The sequence below is a fragment of the Osmerus mordax genome, chromosome 1, assembly GCF_038355195.1.
Source record: "Osmerus mordax isolate fOsmMor3 chromosome 1, fOsmMor3.pri, whole genome shotgun sequence".
NCBI classification, from domain to species: domain Eukaryota; kingdom Metazoa; phylum Chordata; class Actinopteri; order Osmeriformes; family Osmeridae; genus Osmerus; species Osmerus mordax.
Window position 1 is genome coordinate 18,121,907 of NC_090050.1, and position 23,231 is coordinate 18,145,137.

General features: G+C 45.6%; 2 protein-coding genes across 6 annotated transcripts; one reads left to right on the forward strand and one right to left on the reverse strand.

Moving 5' to 3' along the window:
• Nucleotides 1–44: 44 nt before the first annotated feature.
• On the forward strand, nucleotides 45–13,507 carry elmo2 (engulfment and cell motility 2). Of its 5 annotated transcripts, XM_067238246.1 has the most exons (23): nucleotides 45–79; nucleotides 1,363–1,430; nucleotides 3,006–3,106; nucleotides 4,434–4,474; nucleotides 5,224–5,296; nucleotides 5,398–5,448; nucleotides 6,030–6,199; nucleotides 6,301–6,400; nucleotides 6,887–7,038; nucleotides 7,355–7,433; nucleotides 7,974–8,009; nucleotides 8,410–8,460; nucleotides 8,588–8,710; nucleotides 8,848–8,967; nucleotides 9,142–9,246; nucleotides 9,349–9,457; nucleotides 9,697–9,833; nucleotides 10,160–10,323; nucleotides 10,492–10,604; nucleotides 10,955–11,062; nucleotides 11,154–11,236; nucleotides 11,479–11,556; nucleotides 11,655–13,507. In XM_067238246.1, exons 3-23 carry the CDS (start codon nucleotides 3,029–3,031, stop codon nucleotides 11,853–11,855), a joined length of 2,172 nt encoding a protein of 723 aa, XP_067094347.1. In that variant the 5' UTR covers nucleotides 45–79; nucleotides 1,363–1,430; nucleotides 3,006–3,028; the 3' UTR covers nucleotides 11,856–13,507. The 5 variants fall into 5 exon arrangements, with proteins under 5 accessions (XP_067094347.1, XP_067094332.1, XP_067094340.1 ...); XM_067238231.1 differs by lacking the exons at nucleotides 45–79; nucleotides 1,363–1,430 and having other exon boundaries at nucleotides 2,941–3,106; XM_067238239.1 differs by lacking the exons at nucleotides 45–79; nucleotides 1,363–1,430; nucleotides 7,974–8,009 and having other exon boundaries at nucleotides 2,941–3,106.
• A 1,156-nt stretch (nucleotides 13,508–14,663) lies between these two features.
• On the reverse strand, nucleotides 14,664–17,129 carry lrrn2 (leucine rich repeat neuronal 2). The gene has a single exon (XM_067240590.1). It carries the CDS (start codon nucleotides 17,127–17,129, stop codon nucleotides 14,664–14,666), a length of 2,466 nt encoding a protein of 821 aa, XP_067096691.1.
• Between the last annotated feature and the right edge of the window lie 6,102 nt (nucleotides 17,130–23,231).

Sequence of the window (23,231 nt, forward strand, 5' to 3'; positions counted from 1 at the left end):
GTGCCTTTTTTCCCCCAAATGTTCAATTGGTGGGGACTGGGAGAATAGTCAAGCAGCTGCAGTATTATTCAAGCTTAGGGTAAGTAACCGTTACTGCATACTATACGAATTTACCTTCACTGAGAGCGTTTTTTAAAATGAAAATAAATACTTGTATCATGCACACTTAAGTGGCCTTCTGATCAAGCACAATATTAGCTAGCTATACAGGCGCAATAGAAAATGGATGTTTGTGAACGTACATCAGTAATAAGTCATCCTAGTCAGATATTGAAACATCCCGTGTCAAAGGAAAATGTAGATTATGGTACTTTTGAATGCATTACCCGAGTTTCAATAATCATTGTTAAAATATCACTAATATTAAAACAGCCGTATGTTTGCTGCAATCCTACAAGCTTGCAATGCTGGCGTGCTTTGCCTTTCACACATTCCGCTTTGGTTTGCCATAACGTTTTGCTATTGCTAGCTAAATACGAAATCATCTGCTCTGCGGTTAGTTCTTAAATTATAGCAATTGTTCCATTGACATTAATGGAATGTTAACTTTACAATTAGCATAAGTGTCATTTCTATTAGAGAAGAAATGCTATTTTGCCGGTGCAGTGCAATTCACCTGTAAATGTAGAACCCTGTGAGAAACCATCCAAACCATCAAGTATTGTACATATAAAGCGTTGCTGTGCCAACGTTCATCAGCAACTTGTGCGACAAGTGGGCTAACGCCATACAGGATGGGATAGCGTTTCTTTCCTCATTCTTCACTATTTGAGTGGTTTCTACCGCCAGTAATGCAAAGTTGTAGGGTCAACATGTCAGGAAAGGGATACTGCTTACTGTACTTGTTTGTGACATTATTTGCATCCTCAGGTAGCTTGAAGCACATACTGTACCTTAGGCCTACTCATTGTTTTAGTGTTCACCACTTCAGTATTATTTTGGCCTTGGTATGTTTTTTGGATTGTCATGGTATTCATGTAATTGTAAAAGTCAAGGCATGATATCTGTATGACTATACAGATTGATTAAAAAGAGTAATAACTGGGGGTCAGATGGCTGAGTGGTGAGGGAATCGGGCTATTAATCAGAAGGTTGCTGGTTCGATTCCTGGCCGTGCTAAAATGACGTTATGTCCTTGGGCACTTCACCTTACTTGTAGAATGTCCCTGTACTTAATGTAAGTTGCTCTGGATAAGAGTGTCTGCTAAATGACTAAATGTAAACTATAATCACCCATTATCTTTATCTTTAGTGGTGAGGGTTGATACATTTAATACAGTTCAAACATAAGCAGGTCTAAGAATGCAATATTTGTGTACTGTTGTTCCTAACAAAATGTCCAATGTCTGAATGTCTTGGCAGAAAACCCGATGCAATGGTTTGAGCTGCAGTTCTTAGAGTGAGGTGTCCACTCAAGGCTCCTTCAGAAGGTGAGACTTCTGTATCATGTAAGATCTAGAATCTTTATAAGATGAAGTATGGGAAGATGATCAATGCACATCAGTGACTTGGCCTCAATCGCTCTCGCTAGCTCACTCATGCAAAGAGCAAGCAAATTTGAATAAATGTTAAACAAGTCCAGTCTGTGTACACTGTGATATCAGTATTTTACTCAAGGCAAGCTTTTACAGTTTTGTTAAGGAGGAGCATGGGCGCATACTGTCATCATTGAGTTTTTTCCCCCTGTTGAGACAGCAGTGCCTTGGCTCTGGGAATGGACCTCTCTCATTTAGACCCAAACAATGACAGCATTGTTGCTCAGTTGATATATAGTGGCAGGAGTTCCTGTCTGGCTAGGTTTACTTGGCTATTACATGTGCCATGTGTCTTCCGCTCGCTGTTTACTTGTTGTTTTTGCCTTGATATGATTGCATCTGAAAGAAAACATGCCATAACCATAATCGCAGGGTTGTCTGACATTCTGGTAAGAAGGTAGTTGTGTTATTGCCCTGTTTTACCTAAAGTGAGTCACACCCCTGATTTGTGGATGCAAGACTGTGCTATTTAGCATGTTCTTGGTTTCAGGAATCGAGTTTGGTGAAAGAAAGTTTCTGTACAGACTTGTCTGTCCAAGCCTGTCTGTCCATGTAAGAAACAATCATGAATACCAAGTCAAACAAACAAGACGCTGTTCTAAGCATGCGCCATGTTAACCAACCAATAACAAGCCAAGTGGAGTCCCTGAAGACAGGGAGAATTCTGGGATATTGTGTTCTTCACTGATTTATTTGGATGTCATCCAGGTATTGTACAATTGGCAGAAAAAGGAACATGCATCCCAACACAGAGACCAGCCGAATCCACTCTCCCCGTTTTCTCCTGCCATTATATCCCACAGTAAAGGATTGATCAGGGCAAGCAGTGACAAGCACTACTTGGTTAAGCTAGCCTGTGCTTACCAGTGAAAACCTCTCCATCTCACCCAGCTTTGCTAACCACTCCTATCACTCTCATGTGTTGGTAAAATCAAAGACTTCACATTTGCTTTGTCTTGGAATATGGAGGGTGAGTTGCTCCTGAGTTGAAGGACTATGCAGTGTTCCTCTGAAAGCTGCTGATCCACACCAGTGTATGTGTTCCTCCATGATCTCTTATTATCCAATCATTTTAGAGGTTGGCATTGAAAGGGATCTTCATTAGGTTGAGAGGACAGTGTTGAAATCGGTGCTGGTCACCTCTTAAAAGCCCTGTATTGACATGGTAGAGGCTTAATGTAAATGGGTTCAACAAATTGCTGTCCTTTCATAGAGCCAAATTAAATAGATGCTTTAGCTTGGCAGTCAATGCCACAGTTAAACTGATGCTTTTTGGAGCCAATTTACTTCGTACAGGTTTTGATCTCATTTACCTTGTGACATTTAATATATTTCTGAATGTTTCATTACTTTTTAATGGTTTCTTATGTGTTTAAACATTTCCCTTTGCTAACAGAGTTCGATATCTGTCAGATTTCTTTTTTTGGGGGGGTGAAATTATGAGCTCAGCTGTGTGTTCCCCTGGTCTAGTGTGGTGTGATAGGACAGCAGCCATGCCACCCCCATCTGACATTGTGAAGGTGGCCATCGAGTGGCCTGGTGCCAATGCCCAACTCATTGAGATTGACCAGGTCAGTGACTGTCTAAAAACATTTCACTAAAAGCATCCTACCTCTGTTTTACTACATTCTTACTCAATACACCTATTTATAGATGGGTTTCTTTTCTTCCTGTGCTAGTAACACTTCAGAGACGGTTTAATAATTTAAGGGTAAAGAAAGCAAAGTCTCCTAGCTAATGCACTGACAGCTAGCTGAACCTCCACGTCTTCACCGAGGCTTTTGTCTGACTTGGTCCGATATAGACCCCACTGTAGTTTCACACAAATAACATATTTAAAGGTCCCATGACATGCTGTTTTTGGATGCTTTTATATAGGCCTTAGTGGTCCCCTAATACTGTATCTGAAGTCTCTTTCCCGAAATTCAGCCTTGGTGCAGAATTACAGAAACAATGAGCAGTCCCCCAATGAGCTTTCCTTAGGACGTGCCATTTCTGTAAACTTTAAATGCCATGAGGAGGAGAGGCGGGGCTAACTGCCATGCTTCGGTTGTTTGCAAGCCATGTGTCTCTCGAGGAAAAAACAATATCGCACTCGCATGGTCGTAGTTCATTTCCTCATTGGAGGGCCAGATTCTCTGGATGGGCAAAGCAGAGAAAGTTTTCCTCTTATGACGACATAAGAGGAACATTTTCAAATCGGAGCGTTTGAGCTTTCATTTTCTCAAAGGCGGAGAAGAATACCCAGGGCTTGGTTTACACCTATCAACAGCACCTATTCTAGCCACTGGGGGACCAAAGACAGGCTAGGGGAACTCGTATTAAGGTTAAATAACCTCCGGAAGTGACATTTTCATGTCATGGGACCTTTAAGTTGAGTACAATAGTCATAAACCTCTGATTTGAATTATATTCACACATATTGTTTAGGTACTGTATGTTTTCATGTCAATTAACATTTTACATTTAGCAGACGCTCTTATCAAGAGCGACTTACAGTAAGTACAGGGACATTCCCCCTGTGCCTTGCCCAAGGACACAACGTAATTTTGCATGGCCGGGAATCGAACTGGCAACCTTTTGATTACTAGCCCGCTTCCCTAACCGCTCAGCCACCTGACTCCCAATGAAGAAGATTAAACTACTGGTAGCCCCCCATTTATAGAAAGCTGTGTTGCTTTCGGGGCGCCTGTGGCTCAGGGGTTAGAGAGGGTCAAACATGACTCCTCATGGCCATGTGTCCTTGAGCAAGACACAGAACCCCAAGTTGCTCCCGATAGTGCCTTGCATTGCAAAAAAAATGAAGTGCTGTGAGTGCCGCTAGAAAAGCGCTATATAAATACAGTGCATTTACCTTTTGAAGCCCTTGTCTGGCTAATGTCTGTTCTGTGTTTTCAGAAAAAGCCCCTGTCCTCCATCGTACGAGAAGTGTGTGATGGGTAAGAAATATGCCTAATTTCTAACAAAATAACTTTGTCAGTGTGAGTTTATGGGGTTTGTGTGAACATAGTCAACATTTCCACTTAACAGGCTGCCAATGTATGCTCCAGAGTTTAGAGTGTAGTTGAAGTCTGGTACAAATGATTCAGGCAAGGTTGCTGTCTCCACTCTCCCTTCCCCCTCTTCCTCTCTCTTTTCTCCCCCTGTCTGTGTTCTTGAAAGGCCTTTTTCTTAGACTAATAAAGGAATTCTAATGGTACACAGATGGGGCCAGCCTGTTTTTTCTGCTTACATAACTGTGTATTACCCTGCTCTTTCTGTCAGTCTGCGCCTATTCTCCCTGTTCCTGCTATAAGCCTCTTGTTGTTCTCATTGTCGTATTTTCTTCACTGTCATCTGAATGATTATCTATCCATCAAGAAAAGAACAGAATTTGTTCTCTCTCTCGCTCTCTCTCTCTCTCTGTGTTTCCTAGTTTCTCTCCGACTCCCTCGCTCTTACATCTGAATGTATTTTTTTTTTTTTTGCATTTAACGCCCACTGGATGTCTCCCCACTCTCTCCATCTGCTACTCTGGCAAACTAAGTGCTTAAAACACCAATCTGAGTTCTTTAAATTTTGTACATGTTACCATGTTTACTGTGAGAGTATTGAAAACGTGTTTATCTCAACGATATTCTCAATGTATCAGTGTGTTCTAGGTGAGGATTTGACATTGACTTGTGTGTGTGTGTGTGTGTATCCATAGCTGGTCTCTGTCTGGCTCTGAGCAGTTTGCTTTGCGCTATGCTGATGGTCCTCAGCTCTACATCACTGAGCAGGTGAACCTCTTTCCATGCTACATTACAAGGAAACATGTTGCCGTTAAAACGACATTGTTTTCCTTTGGTGATTTTACCTGTTGTATTCTTTTGTGTTCCAGAGTCGTGGTGAAATGAAGAATGGAACCATTCTTCGACTAGCCATATCTCCGGTGGGACATATACAATTGTTTATCATGTTTTATGTTTATTAAAAACATATTCAATAATAACAAATGTTTTCATAGGTACAAATATTCTATAAATGCATTTACAAAAGTTCCAGTATAAAGTAAACATTATGAGTCTTGCTTGACTTGAGATAAGGCTAGTGGAGGAGACGCACAGCTGTGTGTAGTGACGGCTGTGTGTAGTGACGGCTGTGTGTAGTGACGGCTGTGTGTAGTGACGGCTGTGTGTAGTGACGGCTGTGTGTCGTGATGGCTGTGTGTAGTGACGGCTGTGTGTAGTGACGGCTGTGTGTCGTGACGGCTGTGTGTCTTGTCGGCTGTGTGTAGTGACGGCTGTGTGTCGTGACGGCTGTGTGTCGTGACGGCTGTGTGTCGTGACGGCTGTGTGTCGTGACGGCTGTGTGTAGTGACGGCTGTGTGTCTTGTTGGCTGTGTGTCTTGTTGGCTGTGTGTAGTGACGGCTGTGTGTCTTGACGGCTGTGTGTCTTGACGGCTGTGTGTCGTGACGGCTGTGTGTAGTGACGGCTGTGTGTCGTGACGGCTGTGTTGCTGGTCTTCTACAGGCGCGTGCTGCCCGCCAGCTCCTGGAGAGGATCCAGTCCCACAGCATCGATGCTCGCTTGGAAGCCCTAAAGGAGCTGGCCAAGCTGTCTGCTGACCCCACCTTCGCCACAGAGTATATTAACATGGAGGGCATCGGGACCTTGGCACGCCTGGTGGAGAGTGGCAACCAGTAAGTGTTATCGCCACAGGTATCAGTTCTCACAGGGACAGGTCTTAACCTTAAGAAATGGGGGGGTCCCCTTACCTTGTCTTTTCTCCTGTGTCGCTCAGCTTTGGCGAGATGCTTGCCTTCACTCTCACAGCCTTCTTGGAGCTGATGGACCATGGCATAGTATCATGGGACCTAATCTCACTCTCCTTCATCAAACAGGTAACTGTATTCAACCACCTGGAATGTCCCTCTTACTGTATTCTCTAATTAGTGCTGTTTAGTTCAATATTTCAAATGACTCTGAGCAGTGTTGTATGAATTTGGGATAGTGTGATGCCTGTCTAAGTCCTCCCTCATGTTTACAGCCTCTTTTCTTTAATTGCTTGACCTTCAACCCTCATTGCATGCCGTAACTGAGTGGGTTGCTGTTACCTAGCAACCTTCCCTCCATGTTATTTGGAGCCCCTGCGGTTGCGTAGTCTGTCCATCGTGTTCAGATAAAGTCCCCCCACATAGCCATGCTGCACTCCGCCTATTCTTACAGGAAACTAATGGATTTAAATGGTTACTTTTTTCTGGGCTTACCTCTCAATCTACCTTCTGACTGTTCATCATCATTCTGAGCCAAAGTGTAAAATATCCCACAAGTACGAAAACTGTGACAGAACTTTTCTATTGAAATGTCTGCTTGTTGTACCTCCTTAGATTGCGGGCTATGTGAACCAGCCCATGGTGGACGTGTCCATCCTGCAGCGCTCCCTGGCCATCCTGGAGAGCATGGTCCTCAACAGCCACAGCCTCTACCACCGGGTGGCGCAGGAGATCACCGTGGGACAGCTCATCGGACACCTGCAAGTGTGAGCACACACACACGCACCTCCCACCCCACGGGTGTGGGGCGCAGGAGTAGGAATGTAGCAGTGGGATGTGACTGAGAGCAGAGCAGGAACACAGCTGCTCCTACTCTGCTTTACTGGCTGGGATTACCTCAAATCAGTGTTAAGAAATTGTGTTGAATGTTTTTACAAGTGTTAAAAATCCAGTCTGATATAATCATAATATAATATAATCCTTTGGCCTGCCCTAACCAGTCAATACTGTAGTTTAGCATCAGCATGGGGTCACTCAGGAACAGATGCTTCTAACTGGTTGTTTTTGTGCTGATATCTCTAGATCCAACCAAGAGATCCAGACCTATGCCATTGCTCTCATCAATGCACTCTTCCTCAAGGCACCAGAGGACAGAAGACAGGTTAGTAGCAGGCTTTCATGCCACACTGATCTACAGTTTACACAGAGACACATATGAACGATGCATGCCATCTGAAGAGGTGTGATATTCCCCTCCATGCATCTCCATGTTACCCCTGTATATACCGTACCATGTCATACCCTGGGATATAAACTTAGAATTATGTTATGGAGAAGTTACACTCACATGTTACCTCACTCATCAGTACTTGTCTCATACACATTCATCATGTTTGGCTGCCACTGTCCATGCCTTACACAATGAGATATAACTTCTCTCATAACTGACTACTAACATGAGCCTTTATTATTGTTCAACACAGGACTGCATGTTTGACAGTTCACATGATATCTTGTTGACTTGCTGGAATGCACCATATATTGAATAGCAGCAATCTGACTGGCTTTTGTACAACTTTGTGACCGTACTGTGTCATGCTCTGTGCATGCCGTGCCCTGTAGTGTATGGTCCATGCATAAGTGTGTGCACTCTTTGTCCCATTACTGTCACGCCTGCACATCCTCCCCCGTCCCCCCCCAGGAGGAGTACTCAAATCCCCTGGACCAACAGCTCACTGTAAGTATGCATCCTTCATTCCATCCACCTCACCCCCCCCCCCCCCCCCTCTCTATCTCCCTCTGCTCCTTATAAAACCACAAAGACCTCTTAAACTTCAGAGAGAACCATGACTGTGAATTACTCCATTATGGAGACAGGTGAATAGCCTGATTTTCTAGCTGATGTCTATCAGAGGTACTCGGGGGCCCTCTTGTGGTAGCAGAGGGCAGCCTCGGATGTCACATCTCTGGGAGTCTTGGGAGGGACTTGTGAGCTAGAGAAATGTCAATGCAGTTTTTCAGCTTAAATTATTTTACATTGTGTGTTTTGCTACTTTCTTTGACTAACGGTAGCCTTGCTGTGTATGCTTGGATAGCTGGATCTGACCTTTTGGACATGTCTTAAATTGTCTTCTCAGGAGATGGCGAGTACATTGGCTCAGAAACACCTGCGCTCCATCATCCTTAATGTGAGTGTCATCTCAACATTTATTCTGTCAACCATAGTCCAGCTCTGGTTTGTGGTTAAACCTTTGTTCTGTAGTAAGGAGGTGAGAAGTGGCAAAACTACACGCTCACATGTGTGCTCTCTCCCAGCATGTCATCAGAGGAAACCGACCAATCAAAACAGAGATGGCTCACCAGCTCTACGTGCTGCAGGTGCTGACCTTTAACCTCCTTGAGGAACGCATGATGACTAAAATGGACCCCAATGATCAGGTACGGCTGCAAATCTTTACGTGTCAGAAAGGCTGCCTCCTCTGCCCATCTGCCTCCTCTGCCCATCTGCCTCCATTGTTGTCTGACAACATCGTGACGTTCACGTCTGATGTTCTGCTGTCCCACCGCGTGTCCAGGCTCAGAGGGACATCATCTTTGAGCTGCGCAGGATTGCCTTTGACGGAGAGAACGATCCTGGTGCCACGGAGAAGAGGAAGGCCATGTACACGAAGGACTACAAGATGCTGGGCTTCACCGTGAGTCCGCAAACCAGCACACGACTGGAACTCTTCAGTCACTTGAGAATGTGTTTGACACAGAGGAGGTTTAGTACAGTCTCCCTTCAGAGATATTTAGCCGCTTTGGTTATTTGTGATAATGTGTGGTCTTTGAGCTTGAGATTACTGAGCAGGTCCTTGTGTTGTGTCCAGAACCACGTGAACCCTGCCATGGACTTTACCCAGACCCCTCCTGGCATGCTGGCACTGGACAACATGCTCTACCTGGCCAAGCTGCACCAGGACACCTACATCAGGGTATGGCTGGACCACAGACCACAGTCAGAAAGATGGATATGAAGCCATCTCCAACAGATATTTACTTAAGTGTGTGTGTGTGTGTGTGTTCTCCTCCTCCAGATTGTCTTGGAGAACAGCAGCCGTGAGGACAAACACGAGTGTCCTTTTGGCCGCTGTGCCATCGAGCTTACCCGTATGCTGTGTGAGATCCTGCAAGTGGGAGAGCTGCGTGAGTCCTGTGCCCGTCTCCCACACACTCAACACCTCCCAGATGGTTCCAGACGCCTCACTGCTGCCAAGCAACGGCCCGGCTGTCTGTAGCTTTCCAAAGTCTATCAAGAAAAGTTTAAGGAGTCAAAAGGAACTTTTATTGTACAGCCGCATGATAGAAACCAGATAAAAGTCGTAATCAAAAGGCAGCATGAAATAAATAACTGTATCTCATCCCTTTGTGTTGTGGTCCTGTAGCCAGCGAGGGCTGTAATGACTACCACCCCATGTTCTTCACTCATGACCGAGCCTGGGAGGAGTTCTTCTGTGTCTGCATCCAGCTGCTAAACAAGACCTGGAAGGAGATGAGGGCCACGGCAGAGGACTTCAACAAGGTCAGAGGTCATCCAGGAAGGCACACATCAATTCACCTCACACGTTTCGATTGATTTAAAGTTTGTAGCGATATGGGGCCTCAGTATTGAGTCATGTAGGTGTTTTGGATGGTTGAGACAGGGTTAGGATGCAGTGTGTTTGGTGTTTCCCCCCTGCGTGTCCAGGTGATGCAGTGTGTTTGGTGTTCCCCCCCCTGCGTGTCCAGGTGATGCAGTGTGTTTGGTGTTCCCCCCCTGCGTGTCCAGGTGATGCAGTGTGTTTGGTGTTTCCCCCCTGCGTGTCCAGGTGATGCAGTGTGTTTGGTGTTTCCCCCCTGCGTGTCCAGGTGATGCAGGTGGTCCGTGAGCAGATCACCCGGGCCCTGGCCATGAAGCCGTCGTCTCTGGACCAGCTGAAGAGTAAGCTGCGAGGCCTGAGCTACTCGGAGATCCTGCGTCTGCGCCAGTCTGAGCGGATGAGCCAGGACGACTTCCAGTCTCCTCCCATCATGTCAGTCACACGGCACACGCTTACTCTCTTTACGCCACTCGTGCAAGGCTACACCTAGAAAACCATCAAACATGCCTGTTTAATGCATCTGTTCTCTTGTTGCTAGTAGTGTGATATATGCTGAGGGTAGTGTGGGCTAGGGTGCTAACTTTGCTGATGATCCTCCAGTGAACTGCGTGAGAGGATCCAGCCTGAGATCCTGGAGTTGATCAAGCAGCAGAGGCTAAACCGCCTGTGTGAGGGGAGCTGCTTCCGCAAGCTGGGCAACCGCCGGAGGCAAGGTGCAGGCCCCTCCATGCACATTTACATTACATTTAGTCATTTAGCAGACGCTCTTATCCAAAGGGACTTACAGTAAGTACAGGGACATTCCCCCGAGGCAAGTAGGGTGAAGTGCCTTGTCCAAGGACACAACGTCATTTTTTGCACAGGCTGGAATCGAACCGACAACCTTCCGATTACTAGCCCGATTCCCTAACCGCTCAGCCACCTGACTCCTACACAAACACACATACACACACTTACACTTTCTGTATCTATGTTCAACAATGACTTTTTCCTCAAAGAGCAATAAACAGTTACGTATGTATACTGTAGTTACTGTGATCTCTCTCTCTCTGTTGTCCTCCAGAAAAGTTCTGGTTCTGCCGTCTGTCCCTGAACCACAAGGTGCTGCACTACGGAGACCTGGATGAGTCTCCCCAGGGGGAAGTGCCTTTTGAACTGCTAACTGACAAGAGTAAGTCTCCTAGCCTGCTCCTCCTCAGTAATGCTGTCCCAGACACACCCACAGCCTGTGAAAGACGAGTGGTCCTGTTCTTTCCCTACAGTCCCTGTGTCTGACATCAAGTCTGTGGTGACTGGAAAGGATTGTCCTCACATGAAGGAGAAGAGTGCACTAAAACAAAACAAGGTAACTACACTAAAGGTTCCATGTTTGATGGGTTAAAAATGTCAAATTGTCTCGTGAAATTCCAAGATGAATGCAGTTAGTTGCGTTGACTTATTTCCTTCTACGAACTGTAACTTTGAAAGTGTTGCATGTTGGGTTCAGAACACGTACAATACTACATTAATATAGTGACCTGTTAGCTTATTAGCACTTCCAGTCCAGTATAGAGGTTTGAAGTGGGATCTCTACTACTCTGTGAGCAGGAGGTGTTGGACCTGGCCTTCTCAATCCTGTATGATCCTGATGAGGCCCTCAACTTTGTAGCCCCAAACAAATATGAGGTAAGTTACCTGCTTCAGCTGAAGATGAGTCAACAGCTCATACAGTGATGGGTCTGGAATTATATACATTAACGTGTGTGTGTATGTGTATGTGGCAGTACTGTATCTGGACTGATGGGCTGTGTGCCCTGCTGGGCAGAGAGATGGGCAGTGACCTCACCCGGAGTGACCTGGATACACTGATCAGTATGGAGATGAAGCTCCGTCTCCTCGACCTGGAGAACATTACCATTCCAGAGGCTCCTCCCCCTGTGCCAAAGGAGCCAAGCTCTTACAACTTCACCTATAACTATGGCTGAAGTGTTTGAATGTGTCTGGTCTGCTTCTGTGGGTTTGTGAGTTTGCAAAGAATTATGTGAGTATGTAAGCTTGTGTGCTTGCGTGTCTAAATGTTCGTGTGTGTGTGTGTGTGTGTGTCAAGGAAAAGGAAAGGGCATGCTTCTCCCCTAGATGTCCTAATCCTTAAATCTCAACAACACTAGACTAATGCTCTGAAATCAAACTGCCCTTTACTGTTAAAGGCTGGGTACATATGACTTATTGTAAATGTGGAGGGAGTCAGGTGGCTGAGCGGTGAAGGAATCGGACTAGTAATCCGAAGGTTTCCAGTTCAATTCCCGGTCATGCCAACTGACGTTGTGTCCTTTGGCAAGGCACTTCACCCTGCTTGCCTCGGGGGAATGTCCCTGTATTTACTGTAAGTCGCTCTGGATAAGAGCGTCTGCTAAATGTAAATGTGTATTACATTTACCAATACTATGCCAACTCAGTATGAATCACAAGGTTTATATTGTGTTGCCTCTTATTCATCACTCCATGGCCTTATCAACAGGAAATGTGAAAAGATGCTCTATGTATTTGGAAAGAATACAGTTGAGTCTTATTATTTCTTAATACCATCACGTTTCTCCCAACAACAAAGTTTGTTCTGTTACTAATTATTCTTTATGAGTTAGTGTATATACAAGTCAGTAAATTTTTCTGCTCATCTCCTAATTCATTACTAATCTATATTGCTGTTTGTTATGCAGAATAGAAATTATATTTTTGTAAATTGTGAGATCTGTTTTAGCTGGAAAGATGACAAGGTACCACTGGCCCATTTTTAAAGAAAAACAAAATAGAAGCAGAAAGTTAAGCATCACAGATTCTTTTTCTTTCTATATTACTTATAACACTATTCTTTACGGTCCATCATAATGGATATATGCTGTGAAAGCACAGTCAGCAGTACAGACATGGCGCTTTTTAGCTGCAACCAGCAGCTGTATAGCTCTCTCAGTTGGTAAGTCGGTCCACAAACATGTGGATGCATGTGTGTACACGATCACAGCTATTGCGAATTTGCGCTTGTTTTATTTAAGCACCGTGCGTTGGCTTCGGTGACACATTTTTGGGTCTGAAAGAAATGTCAAATAAAATGTTTTTGCTGTGCTGTAACGTACACTGCTAATGAAAGTAACAAGGAATACGCTCTATATGCTGTTGGAGTTAGTCAGTCATGCTGTGTGCATAAGCACATTCATTACAGTATCATTCCATTCAGTTGTAACTTATTTTCCTCGTGAAAGGGAGATCATGGTTTACTGGATTTTTGATTGTTTATAAAACTCCATCTAAAAGGGATTTGATGTTAAGTGTCGCAGTCCAAAGCTTGTAGCCGCTTTTAGAATACTTCAACAGGCCACACTGAACAAAAGAGAATTGCTATGGACACTATCTGTCTGGATACCTTTGAGGTAGCTTTATCACTTGGTATACTTTTACATGACCTTGCTCAATGATTTTTGTGTTCAGGCTAGTGCTGGTAGTGTTGTTAGAAAAACAAAAAATATATATGACAACATGCAATTTAAATATGGTATTCATATATAAACCACTGTATGTATATATTGTGTTGCCTTCTAAAAAATGTATTTTGTTTTGTGTGAATAAATATAAGTTCAACTGGCTCTGGCTCAGCCTCAGCAGGAGCCTTTTCTGGAGATTTCCATCCTGTTCTCACACCCCTCACTGTATCTGAACGTCAGACAGCATGTAGTTCCTCTCTTTAACAGCCAGAGGGCGAACTGAGCACAGGGCTCACACTACATTGCAAAAAATACTGAACATTCACACGCTTCGTGTTACACTGAACATGTCTTTCTGTAGATGTAAATTACACCATTAGCATATCAGTCAAAAACATTTTATTGATTGTTCAAAATAGAATTCAATACAGTCATATATACATATCATTTTTGAAAGAGGGAATACTTATGGGTAAAGGAATCTAGATTGTACTGCAGAATTTAAGACCAAATAAAAGTGTCATAAAAGCTAGACAGGTTATTCACATCAACTTCTTGGATGTGCAAGACCCAGAAGGCGCATGAAGTGTGTATAATGATGCACTTCGGAGAATGTGTCTCTGTGTTTGAAGATGCAAGGCTGGATGGAGTGGTTAGAATAGGATGGAAGAAGAGAGAGTACTCTGTGAACTCAGAAAGTGGACCCGAGAGGGTCCATCTCTATTACCACTGAGAAACCTCCTGTCTCATCCTTTGTGCACACATCACAGGTTAAAAAGACTGTTTTCACAGCAAGAGGAACAAAAACACAGACTGCTCTACTAGTTTGCATGTGAAGATTGAGAGAAAAAAAGTTTTCCTGTACATCACAGTAACTGACAGTTTAGCCACATCCATGCCAGTTGTGATAGTTGAAACCTACTGTAACCTTCATAGATACCAGTAGGCCTATATATTCAGTCTGGGATTGGTTCATAGTTCGGTAGCTCTCAGTCACTGTTCAGTGTGACCCAGGCTTATTCTGCAATGTCAGCTCAGGCCTTCGCCGGGGATAGGTCCTGTGGATGTCAAATACAGACAGATAGTCTGCTGATCTCTCTGGTTTGTAGCATGTTTTGGAAAATCCTTCTTTATACATCTTGTTACACAAACAAAGAATGAGAATATATATTCATATGTAAAATAAATACAAATCTCTTACTATGTCATCCTGGATACCATCTCTGGTGCCATCCACCAAGTAATTTATTTGAAAGTAATAACTTTCCTTGTGTACTTGTGTACATGTGTGTGTGTTACTGCATGTGTGTCTCAACATTACACAGGCTGTTGCAACCCTTTCTCTTCTTGTCCAGGCTGGTCAGAGCTCTCTGGTGTCTGCTCTCTGGCTGAGCATTTCTTCTTTTCAACTTTGACCTCTGGGATCGCCTCATGACCTTTGACCTCCTGTAGAAGGGCACCGTGGGGTTTCTCCATGCCCTCCCAGGGCTCCCCATGCCAGGATTGGAGGGCCAGCAGCAGCAGGGTGAGGGTGAGCAGCAGCAGGACCGTGGAGGTCAGCTCTGGGCTTAGGGTCAGGTCAGCGTAAGGCTTTGAGTTCTCCACAGTCCTGAGGGACACACACTGGGGCGGGCTCCCGTCTCTCTGCCTGCTCCCTGCCTGTCTTGGTCCCTCTCTGATCTCTGTGTGCAGACACACACGGTAGAGGGTCCCCGGCTGCAGATGTGTGAGGTTGAAGCTTTGTGTGCCAGCTAGGATACGAGTGGAATGTGTCTGTGTGTGTGTATCCGAGTGTGTGGCGTGCCAGGATAATTTGGCAAAGGGGAGGTTGTGGCCGGTCATCCAGGTTAAAACAGCATAGTGTTCTCCTACCTTCTTCACCTGTAAACCCCCAGCTGACTTGAGGAATGGAAACTCCTGCAGGCTGGAGGGCACCGGGCTGGAGGGCACCGGGCTGGAGGGCACTGGGCTGGAAGGCACCGGGCCCTCCCTCCCCTCTCCCCTTCCATGCACGCCCACAGTGACGCTGCGAGTGTCTGCGCCCAGCGCATTCTCAGCCACACAGGTGTATAAACCTGCCTCCTTGGGCGTCACTCTGACAATCTGCAGTGTCCCCTCTGGGAGAAGGTTATAGTGGGAGGAGGAACCTGGGCCTGGGACAATGGACAGCCCCTGAGCATGACCGGAAGGGTGGGTGTGTTTGTGGTGGTGGGACTTGGCTGGACTGGCTTGAAGGGAAGGCATGGGGCTCGGTTCTGGCGTGTGGTTGGCTGCGTGGCTCATGTTAGGTCCCAGTTTCAGCCCAGTGGGAGTCACCCAGTAGATAGTAGGCTGTGGCTCAGCTAGAGCTCTGCAGTGCAGGACCAGACTCCCCCCCTCTCTCACCCCCATGTATGGGGGGAGGGGACCTGGGGGGATCAGGGGAAGACAAGAGGCAGACATCTCTCTCAAAGACAGCTCCCTCACCCTGCGGGCTCTCAGTTCCGGAGGCTCAGAGCACAGCGTGGCCTGGGGCTGGATGAACCTCACAGCTCGCGGTGTGTGCGCATCAGCCTGGGCCTCCAAGTGTGTGTGTGTGTCTGAGTCTGTGTGTGAGTGGCCTCCAGCCACCCAGCGGAACAGACAGTCACAGCGGAGTGGGTTGGAGTGTAAGCTGACCTCCTGCAGGCTGGGCAGGGATAGAAGTGTGTGTTGGTGAAGGGCAGTCAGAGAGTTGGAGTTCAGCATCAGACTCTCCAGCCTGCCAAGCTGAAGAAAGGCCTGGGGGTGGATGTAGGACAGACGGGGGTTGTTGGTGATCTCCAGCTTGGTGAGCTCTGGGAGATTCTCCAGGGCAGCTTTCTCAATGGAAACCAACTCCTCCATGTTGTTCAGCCCTAGCTCTTTCAAATGGACCATATTCTTGAAGTCTCCTGTCTGTACCAGGCCAATACGGTTCTTGTTGAGGTCCAGGAACTTCAACCCTGCTACTCTCCTCAGAGCCTGAGTGGGAACACTGGTCAGTAGATTGTCATAGAAAGACAGGCTCTCCAGGTTATCCAGCCCTTCTAGGGCTCCTTCAGGCAGCCCCTTCAGGCCCATGTCCCCAAGAACCAGGCTCCGTAGTGAGCCCAGGGCCTGGAAGCCCTGCTCAGGGAGGGCCTCCACCGGATTCCCCCCAAGCATCAGCACCTCCAGACTGGGCAGTGCCGTGAACCAGCGTGGGTCGATGGAGGTCAGTCTGTTGTTATTGAGATGCAGACGCAGTAAGAAGTCCAGGCCTGTGAAGGCTCCAGGGGCCAGGGACCGGAGGCGGTTGTGGCTGAGGAAAAGCTCCTGAAGGGCAGGCAAGGAAAAAAAGGAACTCAGGGGGAGATGGGTCAGCTGATTCTCCTCCAGATGCAGGGAGAGCAGAGAGGCCAGGGCCAGGCTCTGTGTCAGGCTTCTCACACTGTTGAAGTGGTTCTGGGAAAGGTCGAGCTCAGTAAGGTTGGGGAGTGTATGTAACCCGGTGCTGTCTAAGGCAGACAGGAGGTTGCTTTGCAGGCGCAGGGTGTGTGTATTGTGAGGGAGGGCCGAGGGCAGCTTGGTCAACAGAAGGTCATTACAGTCGACAGTAGGAGCTTCACAGTAGACAGACTCAGGGGAGAACCAAGGCTTGATCTGACAGACACAGTGGCCCGGGCAGGAGACATGCCATGGGAGGGATTGAATCACCACCGCACCCAACCCACACACACACACACACATACACACAAACAGGAGCAGCTGAGACTGCAACACAATGGGTGTTGGTCTCCACATGCTTACAGTACAGAGTTAGTACACAAACACAGTCTGAGTTTGTTCTAGATTATTCTAAAGTCTACTGACAGCCGCAATGTTGAAGGCGAGTTGAAGTTACTGTTGTGTGGCTGATGTTCGTGTGTTGGTCTCTGTGGATAGTAGAAAGTAGACTGTTGCTGTTACATCCTGACAGCAGGTGGAGGTGATGGGGCTCTCAGTTTAGAGCAGAACTGCAACACAAAGAGACACAGAGAGAGAGAGAGAGAGAGAGAGAGAGAGAGAGAGAGAGAGAGAGACAGAGACAGACAGAGAAAGAGAGAGATTAGAAGGACAAGCATATCTACACACATAGAATATTTACATCAGTTTATTGAGAGCATGTGAAGGGAGGAGTGGGATAGTTGTAAGAGAGGACAGGGGGAGAGGACGAGAGGAGGGTGGATTCAGAAGGGAGGAAGATGAGGGTGGAGAGGCTCCTTCATTAGCAGCACTCTGTGTAAGTGTCAGGCTGGCACTGGCACTGCTTGGTTGGCTCCTAACTGGATCATGTAATCATCTGGTGATCACACAACAGACAAGGACACACTCAGGCAAATAGGCTGAAGAATTAGTGCAGAGGAGGGGAGGGAGAGGTTGGGGGGGGGTGAAGGTAAGAGGAGTATGAGGTATGAAGTATGAGGTGAGGATGGAGCGAAGGAGGGAGGGATGAGAGAGGAGGGATGGAGAGGAGCCAGGTTGGCTGTGGTGTGCATTTAGGGCTTGTCTGTTTGTCCTTCAACATCAAAGGAACGCTAGCTCCTCAGGGAAACATGCTGGCTGAGGTTTACAGTATAAAGCCTTGTGATTAGACACAGCAGGGGAGTAGTCCTGTTTCATGACAACACATCTGAGACAATGGAGGGAGAAAGAAGAATGAGACACTTAAAACAGGAGATAAAGTTAAATGGATTGGAAGGATGGTGAAAGAAAGATGCAAAGGAGAGGGTTTAACTGCTGATAAACAGCACCCAACTGTTGATAAAATACACCAATTTAATCACTGGACCATTAAGCTCCTTATCTGTATCTAGATATCAATTATTCTATGGGAAACTTTAAATCAGAACACCATGCCACCTTTCTACAGCTCTGAAGTGGTTGAGGAGTGAATATGCATGTGTTAGAGTTGGATAGAGTGGTATTGTGACAGAGAGTATGGTTAGTGGTCTCTATGTTAGACAGCCTCGCTCTGTTTACCCCCTCTCCTGTCAAGATCTTTGTTCTCTCCTGGGTGCGAGGACCACAGCTGCAGTGTAGAGTCTAGATAAACCCTGCCTCGACTGTGTGCCACTGGTGGGAGTGAGATTAGCTTGACTGCTCTGTGGAGCAGCCCAAGTAGTGGAGTAGGAGAGTGAGAGAAAGGGCTGTTGAAGAATAAATTATTGTATGATAACCTTATATTATGCAACAGTCATCTATTCAACACATATGCCGATACTTGGCTTGCTATTGAAGGAACGTACATTATTTACATTTACATTTAGCAGACGCTCTTATCCAGAGCGACTTACAGTACAGAGACATTCCCCCGAGGCAAGTAGGGTGAAGTGCCTTGCCCAAGGACACAACGTCATTTTGCGCGGCCAGGAATCGAACCGGCGATCTTCTGATTACTAGCCCGATTCTCTAACCGCTCAGCCACCTGACTCCCTTTATGTGATGTTCATTTTATGTTCATTTATTTTATGAAATACCATAGAGTTGATCTATGTATATATAATGCAAATCACATTCTGTGCTCTATCCACCATTACCCACAAATACACCATTTAATCATTTGTATTCTATTCAGATCTAAGATTCTATTCCACTGTAGCGTTCTGTTCCTTTCCATGGATCCTCTCCAGTACAGTTACCCTGCTGTTCTCAATCACCTGCTCCACAGAGCTGAACTGACTCTGCTGTGGTTAGAAGGAGTCTGCTACTGCTGAGCTACTCAGGGGAATATGGACTGTAGTAAAGAACTAGGAACGTACACACAAGCACACACCTGTTCAAACACATATGGAGATACACAGGTATAAACACACATAGACAGTTTATACTGTTGTATGTTTACACAAATTGCTTTTTTCATTCTGTACATGGTCATATATATATTCCTTCCATCTCCTTCTCAGTGGCTCTTAGAGTCGTAGTCGTCCCCGCCACACACGCACACGCACACACACGCGCGCACGCACGCGCACGCACACACACACACACACACGCGCACACACACACACACACGCACACACACACACGCGCGCGCACGCACACACACGCACACACACACACACACACGCACACACACACACACACACACACAGAGGAGGCTATGCAGTAGTTGCTTGCTACACAGTTGCCATGGAGACCTGCTTCTCTGCTTCACAAGGTCAGTTCTGTCCCAGTCAGAGCATTCAGATATTGTCTGTGGAATAACTATGTCCACATGTTAATCCTAAATATAATCTGAATATACAACACTGAAACCCAACTTGGCTGATCACCCGAACAACCAACAGGTCAACATGAACAGAGAAAGAGGGAGGCTCTGCTGTACATGATAACTGAATGCCGGGCCAACATTTCAAACTGAATATACAAAAACAGCATTCTATCCAACTGCGTCCAAAAGAGTTTGAGGAAAAGCCTTTCTCAGTGTATCTCATTGATTCATCTGCAGCTTCTTCCCTGCGCCTGCTGGACTCACATCCTTTTCCACTAAAACACCTTTAGTTCTGCTGTACAGTACATATCAAGGAAAATTGCCTTCAGCAGACATTGCATCCTGTCACCCGCCTTTGCAGCTAGGAGACCTCATACAACCCTGTGTGAGTGTGTGTATGAGCGTATGTGTGAGTGTGTGTATGAGTGTATGTGTGAGTGTGTGTATGAGTGTATGTGTGAGTGTGTGTATGAGTGTATGTGTGAGTGTGTGTATGAGTGTATGTGTGAGTGTTGGTGTGTGTGTTTGTGTGAGTGTATGTGTGTGTGTATGTGTGAGTGTTGGTGTGTGTGTTTGTGTGAGTGTTGGTGTGTGTGTATGTGTGAGTGTTGGTGTGTGTGTGAGTGTTGGTGTGTGTGTGTGTGTTTGTGTGAGTGTATGTGTGTGTGTGTGTGTATGTGTGAGTGTTGGTGTGTGTGTGTGTGTTTGTGTGAGTGTTGGTGTGTGTGTGTGTGAGTGTTGGTGTGTGTGTGTGTGTTTGTGTGAGTGTTGGTGTGTGTGTGTGTGTTTGTGTGAGTGTATGTGTGTGTGTTTTTGTGTGAGTGTTGGTGTGTGTGTTTGTGTTTGTGTGAGTGTATGTGTGTGTGTTTGTGTGAGTGTTGGTGTGTGTGTGTGTGTGTATGTGTGAGTGTGTGTGTGTGTGTATGTGTGAGTGTATGTGTGTGTGTGTGTGTGTGTGTTGGTGTGTGTGTTTGTGTGAGTGTTGGTGTGTGTGTGTGTGAGTGTATGTGTGTGTGTTTGTGTGAGTGTTGGTGTGTGTGTTTGTGTGAGTGTTGGTGTGTGTGTGTGTGTGTGTGAGTGTATGTGTGTGTGTTTGTGTGAGTGTTGGTGTGTGTGTTTGTGTGAGTGTTGGTGTGTGTGTGTGTGTGTGTGTGAGGACAGAAGGGAAGAGGGATGGGTTGCACAGAGATGCTTACCAGCTTCTCCACTAAGTAGTTGGAGGGAAAATTAGATAGAGCTAATTTACACACCAAGAGGATGCACCCAAACCATTAGCACTCAAACACCCCCATGGGTTTCAATTACTCCAGTTAGCAGCTCAGAGTGTGTGTGTGTGGTGTGTGTTTATGTGTGTGTGGTGTATACATATGTGTTCAGATGTATCATATACAGATTTATGAAACACACCTGTAGCCTAATACATTTGTGAAAAAATAAAAAATAATTTGCGTTTGAGTAAAAATGATTGAAGGTAATCAAAGAGGAATGGAGATATTGAAAGAGAAATGTAGGAATATTTATTAGCTGTACCTTCTGGGTTTCTCACCCATTCTCTTTGATCTGCAGTCTCTCTGTGTTTCCACATTCCCCCATGTTCAATAATGGATTTCTGTTCATCTATTTTTGATGTCCCTATTTTTCTTCTTTGCTCTTCCATTCTCATTGTGTGTATTTATCTGTTTCAGAAAAACTGAGCTGTGTGTGAGTGTGTGTGTGTGTGTATTTGTGTGTGTGCTGTATGCATGTATTCAAGTATGCGTGTGTGTGTGTGTAATTCCACACATGGATCACTACTGCTTCTTTCTCTTTGTCCCTCTCTCTCTGTAAATGGAGAGCTGTGCCTTAAACAAACACTGGCCGTCTTCTCTCCTGAAACATATCCTCAGACAGACAGCACTTCTGGGCCACTGAACAGTACATTATATTCATAATAATGATACACACACACACACACACACATAGTACACACACAAATAATAGTACATACTACATCCCACAGTACAAGGTAATTAGAAAAACGAGATGACTCCTCAGACTGACCAGAGGTGAAGAGGAGGAGGAGGAGGAGTGGAGATAATACAATGATGAAAATGGAAGAAAGCTAAAGATGTTTAAAATTGTGATGCAAAATTCACCTTTCCTAAATTATTTCTCTCTCTCTTTCTCTCTCTGTTCCTTTCCTTCCTATTTTCGTCAATCTCTTGCTCGTTCTGGTCTGTGTCTGACAAACACTTGTGGTGTGAGTGATGACGTAACATGACTGTGGGCAAAACAAGTGCAATACAATTATGGATAATGATCAGTGTTAGACAGCATGACTTAAAAGGTGTCTGTGTTTGTGTCCAAATAAACCCCCCAAAAATGGAAGCTCAGAGAGGGGGGGTTTGAAGACAAAGCTCCAGATGTTCGTCAGTAGCAGTTAGATGCATCCTGTGAAGCCATCCCTGTAAGTGTGTGTGTGTGTGTCCCTCTGTGGCCAGGGGTAGTTTGTGGTTACTGGGGTGGACAGAGATGTGACAGACCAGACAGTTTTCTGGGATAATAAAAACTGTCGAATCATGTAGTGATCCCACTTAACTTGATAGAAAGACACATTTTAGCGATAAATCAAATCTTTTACAGAGGTTTTCCATCTTGCATTTGAGTGTTTGTGTATCTACTGAGTTTGTTTTGGTGTTTGATAGAGTAGGGTATGTAATGACACTGAAAAGGACACAGTGGCAACACAACGTCATTATTACAACATACAGAATGGCCACAGTTCTAACAGCTAATGAACGACTGGACTTGAGAGTAAGAATAATGACATGATGACATGTTCAGGCTACGTTAGACCAAGTCCTCCATTGCTCTGGAGTGCAATCAGACTAATAAACAAACATGCTCATTAAATTTATGCTCTGTTTGGCCAGCTCTGGCCCAATACTCCCGCATGTCCTCACTCCCTGTAGAACAAATCCACCAAGGGAGGGGGGATAGAAAAATGCTAAGCTGTAGCTGAGGTTGCCTACTGCAGGATGCAGAGTTGCTGTGCTGTGTAACTATGATAACAGCACTGCAACAGTAGGGACACAGGAAAGATTGAGAGGGAGAGGAGTGCTAGATGTTAATCCTTTCAATGAAAAGAGAGATGCATTGGCTTCCATCCATGATTGCTACAACACACTCATGTACGTGCACGCACCCTCATACACACACGTACACACACAATTACACACACACACACACACACACACACATACATACTCATGTAACACATTTACAGTCTAAACACCATATCACAGATCATTTCTATTGTGGCAACACCTACTACATCCTGTGTATATGCTTCACTCCTCTAGTACAGTGTCTAACTAACACTCTAACTAATGTGCATGCACATTTCAGCTTCCTTACCGTGACACAAGGTCTGGCTACATCCCCCTCTTCTTCACTCCTCTGTCTCTCCTTCTGTTTTCTGTTCCCTCAATCTATGGTGTCTTCCTAAATGAATGTTTTCTCCTTCTTGTGCCACATTTGTGAATATCCAGGTTTTTTTGCTCAAATGTCCTTCTTCCCTCTGTCCCTTCCTCTGATGCAAAAGAACAAACTGCACATACTGAGTCTTTGTGCACTGGTCCCTCCTTCTCTTGCTCTCTCTCTGTCACTCTCTC